Source organism: Emiliania huxleyi (genome assembly GCF_000372725.1).
Source record: "Emiliania huxleyi CCMP1516 chromosome Unknown EMIHUscaffold_1248, whole genome shotgun sequence".
Lineage (NCBI taxonomy): Eukaryota > Haptophyta > Isochrysidales > Noelaerhabdaceae > Emiliania > Emiliania huxleyi.
In genome coordinates this window covers 1-8,811 of record NW_005201340.1, presented here as the reverse complement: position 1 = coordinate 8,811, position 8,811 = coordinate 1, and the positions used below count along the sequence as shown (strand labels likewise).

Genomic DNA, 8,811 nt, shown 5'->3' with positions numbered 1-8,811 from the left:
TCTCGGCTGTATCTCGGCGAGCCCTGCACGCGAGGTGCAGGCTGGAGCCGTGTGGGCGGTGGCGCAGTCTCTAGGAGAGTGCGTGGGCGCCTGAATCGGACTCCGAGGCGCTCGGCGAGGGCGGAGCGGGACGCGTCGACGTCCACCAGCAGCACCGACACATCTGCGACCCGCGACGCGACGTAGGCCACGAGGCAGCCGACGACTCCTGCGCCGACCACGGCGAGCCGGTCACCCACGCTGAGCTTCGAGTCCCAGACGATGTTGACGGCGGTCTCGAGGTTGGGCGTGAGGACAGCCCGCGACGGAGGCGTCCCCTCCGGCAGCGCGTGCACCGCCTCCATCCGGACCACGTAGCGGTCCTGGTGCGGGAAGAGGCAAAAGACATGCCGGCCGAGGAGCGGCTCGGCGCCCTTGCCGGCCTCGGCGACGAAGCCGACGCTGCAGTATCCATACTTGCACGGGTAGTTGAAATCGCCCTCCATGAATGGGCATCGCATCCGCGTGTGCTCGGAGGGAGGCACGCCGCCGCGCAGCACGAGCGACTCGGTGCCTCGCGACACGGCGCCGTGCGTCGCCACGACTAGCACCTCGCCCGGCCCGACGACAGGTACACTGCAGTCCCGAAGCTCGCAGGCGTCGCCGCCGACGTACCAAAGGGAGCGGGCGGTCATGGTGGTGGAAGGAGGGCCGCGGGGCGCGCGCGTCGGGGAGCCTGGTGGCGCTGGTGACGAAGGAAAGAAAGAAAGAATGGTTAACGAGCAAGCAATATATAGATTTCTTTTTTATTATCTCGTTTTTAAAGCAATTTTCCCAAGAAAATACATAATTTTTTCTCCTTAATTAGCAATACCATTCCCCAATCAATACACCATACACCCCCCTCATCTCCCACCCCATTTCCCCTCACCCCCTCACAAGAAAATCTCCCCCTCACCCCACCCATATACACCACCTTACCCTTACCCCACAAAAACACCCTTTATATCTTACACAATCATAAAATAAACCATTCTTACTTCAAATTACTTCAAAACCAATAATAATAACCGGTGACGGCGGCGGGATGGGCCACCAGCGCGCCCTGCACGCCGCTGCCGATCGGTGTCGGTGAGATTCAAGCGCAGCGGCCCCTGACCGCCGGCGGGCACCAACGACACGTCAGACGGCCGCCGACCGGCCTGCGCAAGGGAGGGTGAGGTAGTCGACCAGATGGGTGCGGCAGGCGAAGCCCACGCCGCGTTTGGGGGGTTCCTTCTGACCAAATGCGACTGTTTTGCACGACGAGCAATAGGGCCGGTAGATGCTAGCCGCTGTCTTTCCCCCAACTGCCTCTTTGACGTCTTGGCCCGGGCGTTCCGTCGGACAGAATGTGCAGTACACCTCAGCCCTCTGGGGCGCCATGGAGGGCGCTGAACCGATTTGAGTAGCTGGACCGGTCCAGCGCACCTCGAGACCGGTCCTGACCGGTCTGGGGAGCACGAAACCGTTCCCTTGCCCGGCAATTTGCCCGAAAAAAGCGCACTAGATTTCTTTTTATTATCGTTTTAAAAGTAATTTTACCCCCAAAATACATGTAATTTTTTCTCCTTAATTAACAATACCATTACTAATAGCCCCCCGCTACCCAGTCGCAGTCGTGCGACGTAGCGGGGGGCCACAACTACGTTTACGAACATAAGTAGTCCCGCGAGGTGTGAATTGGCCGCCCCAGTAGCCCCCTTTCCATCGAACTGGTTTGCTGCGCGTCCCCAGAGCGTCCAAACTGGAGAGAGAGTCGTGATTTCTTGTTGGTTAATAAAAATTTGTGGCTCCGAGAGGGCCGCGCACCTCGCACAGCCCAACCAGGCCCCCGCCCAGCGGAGTAGTTTCCTGGCTGCTGGTCGGGCTGTGGTTGGTGCGGTTGGCTCCGGCTCTGCCAGTCGTCGAGGGCAATGGGTAAGACGGTTGTGCCGCCCCCGCCCCCTCATCCCCGAGGGGACCCCACCGGCGTTGTGGACACTGTGAGGGACAGGCTGCCTTGTGGCTGCCTTTGGTCCGACACAGAGCCATTCTGCACGGTGCCAGCAGGTGGGTGGGACGGTCGAGGTAGTCGGCGCCGGACCTGTGCAGCGGGTAGAAAACACGCTAGACACGCTAGGCACACTAGACTCGTCACGCGACACAGACACAAAAGACAGGACACGAGACGAGGTAGCCTCGGCGGCAGCCTCGGCGGCAGCCGACGCGGCCACGGGGCGCAGAGCACGCGTGCTCTGGGCGAGTGCGAGCGCAGGATCGCTCAGGATCAGCAGCACGGCGGCCGCGAGCCGAAGAGTCCGACAGCCGACATACCAGCTGGAAAGGGCGCGATATCCTCGGCGAGTACACGCTACAAAAAAACATAGAACTCCTCTTCCAAAAAACATTTACCCCCCCCCCCCTCCCACACCCACCCACCCACCCTCAAACCTTACCCCTCCACAAACACACCACCCACCACCCTCAAACCTTACCCCTCCACAAACATAAAAACACTCACCAACCATCACAAACACCTCCTACCAACACAAACACAAAACCTTACCCTTCCACAAACACACCACCCACTCATCCTTCATATTTATATACCCCCTTTTTACATATATTAACAACCGTTTGCGCCACGGCCAGCTTGGCAAGTGCACCACGGTGAGATGTGCTCACGCGCTTCCCGCCAGCTGCGTGGTTGCCGGTTCGATTCCCTATAGTCTAGTTGGTCAGGATATTCGGCCTTCACCCGAACGACCTGGGTTCGAGTCCCAGTGGGGAAAGAGCTGTTTTGTCCCACCGCCCTTTCCCCCCCCCCCCCCCCCCTTCCTCACGCTGGAATGGGCTTTTTTTGTCCCACCGCCCCTTCCCCCCCTCCTTCCTCACGCTGGAAGGGCCATCGACAGACGGAAAAGGCCTCTGGAGCCGCTTCGTGCTTCAGAGGATATCCACGCCGCCCGCTACGGGAGGCCGCGCCCGACGGCGTTGCCCGCTCCGCCCGACAAGTCACAAGACCAGACGGGCGGACCAAAACCGCATTTCCCTGGTGCTGCCCTTGCGGCCCTCACACGTTTACCTCTGGGCAGTCCCGTGGCGCGTGGGCCCTCAACCTCTATACTTCTGGGATTCGGCGGTTATCGCAAGCCTTAGGTGCTAGGTGCTGTGGGAGCGGCCCAGCGGCACCCACTTGTGACACGCGCCTCGAGAGGCATGCCTCGGGTCGGGTCTCTATTTTAAGATTTAAGATGCGGTTAACAGCAATAGATCCGGCCCTCACGCGGCCTAATCGATACCCGCGGCCCTCCACAGAATCGGTCCCTCGTTGTATACGGTACAGCAATTGATCCTTCCGCTGCTGCCGCCAACAAGTTGCCCAGAAATCGAACCCACCCAAACCGTCACTGCGGCGAGCCACAGAATGCTGCCCCAAGCGAAGTTCAACTTGCCAACTGAGGGAGCGTGTAGAGGATGTAGATAGAGTGTAGAGCGCTGTAGAGCTGTAGAGCTGTGGAGCGCTGTAGAGCTGTAGAGCTCTACATCCGGCGCGGGACGAAGCGCCTCCCTTGTAGAGCACTGTAGAGCGCGATTTTGCTGTAGAGTTGGTTGTAGAGGCTCTACACGGCCAACCCGCCGGGAAGGCAGTGACTCAAAGAGGTCGAGCCGCGCTAATGGGGTGTCTCCGAGCTTACTGGAGCTCTGATGGACGGCCCTGACTATCACTGACACACAGGAGAGTCACTCCGACGGCACACAACACCCTATAACTGCGTCATGACCAGCCTGCCAGGAGAAGGTGCGTGGGCGCCACACTCCTCTTCACCACCCTCCCGCCCACACCCACTGGCTTCCCTCTCGCAGGGGGTGAAGAAGCTCGACCGCCACTTCGGCTACTACCAATGCTCCTTGTGTGGCAAGAACGAAGAAGAAGGGCGCGCTCTACGGGGAGACTGGCGCGATCGGCTCGAACTGCTCCAACATGCTGCGCCACACTGCCGGCGAGTCGCACCTCCGCGCGTGGCTCGCCGACCTGCCGGTGGAAGCGGAGAAGCCGACGCTGGCCGAGCTGCAAACGTGCGTTCTCCTCGCCGTGTGTCCATCAATACCCGCACGCGGGGCACTCACCCTCCTCTCGCGGCGGTCGCAGGTCGTGTCGATCGCGCACAAGTGGCTCGGCAGCGCCCGCTCACAGCGCACCACGCAGACCAAGGTGCGGGGGCAGCACAAGGCGCAGAAGATTGCGACCAACGCGGCGGTCGACGCCGCCGTGGCCGCTGGCCGGGCGGCGGCGGGGGCGCTGACGCCGATGACGCCGGCGGCTACGCAGCTGCCCCCCTCCTACGGCGTGATCACGCCGGCAGGGGCGGCCGCCTGGGGAGCGCAGATGGCGGCGCAGGCGGCGGCGGCGGCGGCGGCACAGATGGCGGCGGCCACCCCCACCCAGACGCCGTAGGCATATGACTGTAGGGCACCAGAAGGCTAGCTGGTAGCTAGTAGCACAGCCGCCGGTGCTAGAGAGGGGTCCGCAGAGGTGGCGGGCGGGAGGGTTGAGAGACCCATGACCATCCCATGACTACATGGACCACACTCACATGTCTTTGCATGTAATTTTGTTATACCTTCATGGGGCACAAGAAAGAGGCTCTACGGGGTCTGTGTACGGTCTGTGCTGCTGTCGGGCTGTCAGCGCTGCTGTCAGGCCACTGTGTGCTGTCGGGCTGTCAGGCAACTGTCAGGCTGTCACGTTAGGGCCTGACAGCGACGGGACCCCTCGCCTGTCAGACTCTGCTGTCAGGCTGTCAGACACGTGCTGTCAGACTGTCAGAGAAAGTGCTGTCAGCGCTGTCAGGCTGTCGGGCACTGTCAGGCGCTGTCCGGGCTCCGGGGTTTGCTGTCAGGCTGTCAGACCAGGGCTCAGGTCAAACTTGTGAAATGGTGCCAATAGCCGAGGTAGCTCCGGCGGACGTGAGAGCACGGCCTGACGATCAAGCACGAGAGCGACGAACGGAGGCGCAGATAACTGGCGGTGAACTCAGAGTGCGGGTGGGCAGGCCCTAAAACGGCGGGAGGGGTAGGGGTGCCGCTGTAGGGGTGTGGAGGGGTCGGGAGGGCGGGAGTGCGGACCGTGACCTAAAGCCCTCCACCGATAGAGGTGTCAGGCGGCAGGGCCCAGGAGGGGTGGGGGCTGGGAGGGCTGGCCAAAAGCGAGGCGTAGGAGGGCTCATGAGGGCTTGGGAGAGGTGGAGAGCTCGGAGGGTCGGAGGGCTCGGAGGGCAGAGGAGGAGGCACGAGGGTGGCGCTGGTGGGCTCGTGAGGGCTCTGGAGGGCTCACAAGGGATGGAGTGCCCGGAGGGCTCGGAGGGGCGAGCCGCCGAGCCGGGCTCGGGGGGCTCGGAGGGCTCGGAGGGCTCGGAGGGCTCGGAGGGCTCGGAGGGCTCGGAGGGCTCGGAGGGCTCCAGTAGGGCTCGGAGGGGTCTGGAGGGCTCGGAAGCTCGAGCCCTCCGAGCCCTCCGAGCCCTTCAAGCCCTCGGATGGAGTGCTCGGAGGGGTTGGAGGCGAGCTTCCGAGCCGGGGTCGGGGAACTCGGGGGGCTCGGAGGGGTCGGAGGGGTCGGAGGGGTCGGAGGGGTCGGAGGGGTCGGAGGGCTCAGAGGATCGACCCCTCCGAGCCCTAATGGAGCCCTCTAGCCCTCCAGCCCTCCCGAGCCCTCCGAGCCCTCCGAGCCCTCTTGGGGGGCAGTCACATAAGCCGCGACTTCGTTTTCTTTATCTTTTTGCGACCCCTCCCGGAGGGCCCTTCCGACCCCTCTCGAGCCCTCCCGCCATGAAGATCCTCCCCTGTCCGACCGTCCCTCCGAGCCCACCCGGCGTCCGGGGAGGGGGTTAGCCCTGTGGAGCCCTCCCGACGCCGATCCGACGGGGACCCCTCCAGCCCTGTGGGCTGGCGAGCCCTCCGGTCGGAGGGGTGGAAGTGGGAGCGGGCTCGAAGACGGACCTCTCTCGCTCCGGGAGGGTGGAGGGGTGGAGGGTGGAGGGGTGGAGGGGTGGTTGAGCCCTCTAGCTCTATCGATATAGCCCTACCCCTCCCGCCGTTTTAGGGCCTCCCCACCCGCTATGTGAACTCACATTGCTGATACCTGCCGGAAGATGCAGTAGTACTGCCGCAGAGCACGCGCGGAGCGCGCCGCTGGAAAGCACGCGCGGCGGGCACAACTGCCCCGGCAACAGGCTACAACACATGGCCCAGCGAACCGAGGTACGAGGCGGGTACAGTGTCGGGTACCGCCTTAGCAAACACGACCGGACTGGGAGCATTCATGGCGCACCGGCCCTACCTCATTACCGCGCGGGAGCAGCACCCCGCGCTCCAGCCTAGCGGTGCTGTCCAGCAGCACCCGCACGGCGGGCGCAGGCGGTGCGCTCAGTACTCGCGCGACGGCAGGCCGCAACGCGGCGCCATCGTCATCATCTCCCTCGACTACGAGGCTTCCTCTGCGCCGCTGACGGCAAACCTCGCGAATTGGGGCTCAAGCAGGCCCGGCCCGGCCGGTGCCGAGAGCATCGCCACCTTTTGAGGCGCCTCCCCCCGGTGCAGCCCGCTCGGGGGCTGCGACCGCTCGCTGCCGGGGCCGACGATCGCTCTCCTCGACGTGGGGGTCAGTGCCTCGGCGAGCGACGTGAGCAAGGTCCCCGAAGCCGCCCGCACCCCACTTGAGCTACCCCCAGCCCGCATGTCGACTTGCGACGGCAGACCGGCCAGCAGGCTCAGCGCGCCATGGCTGAGCATTGCCATCTTGTTGGGCCTCGAGCGCGCCAGGTTGAAGAGGGCCCAAGCGGCCTGCTCGAGAACCTCGCGCCGGGCCGAGCGCAGCAGGTGGAGCAGCGGAAGGACCATCTCGGCGCCAAACGCGGGGCTGCCCCGGGGGGGTGGCGCCTGGCCGTCGATGCAGAGAGAGAAGTTCACGGCCATCCACGTGGCCTCCTGCTGGACGCTGTCGCAGTCTGAGCCGAGGAGGCTAGCGACGACAGGCAGCGCGCCCGCGCTGACCAGCTGCATCGCGACACCGACCTCGTACGACAGGTTGACTATCACCCGAGCCACCGCCTGCTGCACTTCGTTGGATTCGGAGAGGGCACACCGGAGGATCGCCTCGCCGCCGCCGTGCGCCATCGTCTCCGCCCGGTTTTCTGAGGTGACCACAAGATTGGAGAGCGCACGAGCGGCCTGCGTGAGCGAGTGATGCGTGCCGGGCGCAGGATCTCTGAAGCTGTCCAGCAGCGCCGGTATCGTGCGCTCCCGTGCGATCTCCTGTCGGAATTCGGGGTGTACGGCGAGGTTGGCGAGGGTCCAGAGCGCTTGCATCCGCACGCCGTCCGACTCGGAGCGCGCAAAGGTCACCAGCAATGGGACCACGTTGGCGCGCATCAGCGTGGCAGTGAGCTCACTCTGCGATGAGAGGTTTGCGAGGCCCCACGCCGCCTCCTCTTGGTGCCCCAGGTCGGCCGAGCGCGCGTATTGCAGCAGCAGCGGGATGCCGCCGTCCAGGGTGAAGTCCCCCGAAATGTCGGTGTCGACCGCGAGGGAGGCAATGACCCAGCCCGCGTTTTTGTAAATGCCCTCGTGCTCCGACCGCAGCGGCGCCTGCAGCAGCGCGATGCCCCCCAGCTCGACGAAGCGGGCTCTCGCCCGGCGGTTGGACACCAAATTTGCGACCGCCGCGAGCGCAGCGTCGGCTGTCGGCCCCCCCTCGGCAAGCATGGACGTGAGGGCGCACAGCGCCGAGGAGTCCAGGACGGCATCCTGGTGTGGGGACGCGGTAGCCGATACTCTGCCACACCGCGGACAGGGGAAGGGGGGGGGGGGGGAGGCTGGTGCGCGCGCCTCGAGCTGGTCACAAATCGCGAGGTTCCCGAGTGCGAGCGCCGCCTGCTCCCTCACACCCTCGGCCCTGTGCGCCTCAAGGCACGCCTCGACGAGGTCTTGAATGTGCGGCGCCATCGCTAGGCGCACCGTGTCGTTCAGCGCCGCCAGGTGCTTGAGCGAGCAAGCCGCGAGCCGGCGCACGGCTGAATCGAGCCATACGTCGCGCAGGATCGCGACGAGCTCGCAGCTCTGCCCCTCGCAGGGGGGCCAGGAGCAGCTCTCTGGGCTGATCTGCGTCAGGAAGGCCATACTCTGCACCGCCATTCGCAGGCACAGCTGCAGCCGCCCGCGAGCTTCGCGGCAGACATCAGAGGTGCCGCTGCTGCTGCCGCTGCCGCGCTCAATCCTCCGCTCAGGCGGCGGCCGGAGCCGCTCGAGCCGTTCCCGGCACAGCCGCAGGATGCGCACCAGTGCAGCCATGGCGTTGGCTTCCAGCACCCCTTGCCTGAAGCCGTCCCGCTGCGAGATCATCTCGAGTAGCTGGAGGACTTGCTTGGGCGCGTCCGAGGCGCCGCCGTGCGCACCTGCGGCCGGCGCTTGGCCGTGGTCGGAGGTGCCGGGCCGCGCGGCAAGGACCACGCCACAGTGCAGTCGCACAGCGGCGCCAGCGGCGGCACTTCTCAGCGGGATAGTAGCATTTCTACGCGGCGTATCCCGGGCACATTTCTCTTTCGCCTCTCCTGCTCTCGGCTCTGCGCCATCACCTTTCTTGTCTCGCAGCGCGCGCAGCAAGAGCGGCTCCGACAGGAGCGGTACCAGCCGGCCAGCGAATGCGCGTGCAGACGCGAGGAAGGCCTCGTGGGTGGTGTCAATCGCAGCGCTGGGCGGCAGTCTCGCCGCCTGCGCCTCCTGCGCGCGCTGTTTGCTCAGCATGCGCATCAG

General features: G+C 64.7%; 3 protein-coding genes across 3 annotated transcripts; 1 reads left to right on the top strand and 2 right to left on the bottom strand.

Annotated features, from left to right (window-relative positions):
• Positions 1 to 70: 70 nt before the first annotated feature.
• EMIHUDRAFT_252099 (hypothetical protein) lies at positions 71 to 674 on the bottom strand (the record flags this gene model as incomplete). The annotated part of the gene is made up of 2 exons (XM_005789816.1): positions 71 to 100; positions 147 to 674. 2 exons carry the CDS (start codon positions 672 to 674, stop codon positions 71 to 73), a joined length of 558 nt encoding a protein of 185 aa, XP_005789873.1.
• A 2,001-nt stretch (positions 675 to 2,675) lies between these two features.
• Positions 2,676 to 4,489, top strand: EMIHUDRAFT_252098 (hypothetical protein; the record flags this gene model as incomplete). Its single annotated transcript, XM_005789815.1, has 4 exons — positions 2,676 to 2,713; positions 3,925 to 4,084; positions 4,154 to 4,261; positions 4,460 to 4,489. The coding sequence occupies 4 exons, from the start codon at positions 2,676 to 2,678 to the stop codon at positions 4,487 to 4,489; spliced, it is 336 nt and encodes a 111-aa protein (XP_005789872.1).
• Positions 4,490 to 6,483: 1,994 nt separating this feature from the next.
• Positions 6,484 to 8,802, bottom strand: EMIHUDRAFT_252097 (hypothetical protein; the record flags this gene model as incomplete). Its single annotated transcript, XM_005789814.1, has 3 exons — positions 6,484 to 7,806; positions 7,945 to 8,453; positions 8,634 to 8,802. The coding sequence occupies 3 exons, from the start codon at positions 8,800 to 8,802 to the stop codon at positions 6,484 to 6,486; spliced, it is 2,001 nt and encodes a 666-aa protein (XP_005789871.1).
• Between the last annotated feature and the right edge of the window lie 9 nt (positions 8,803 to 8,811).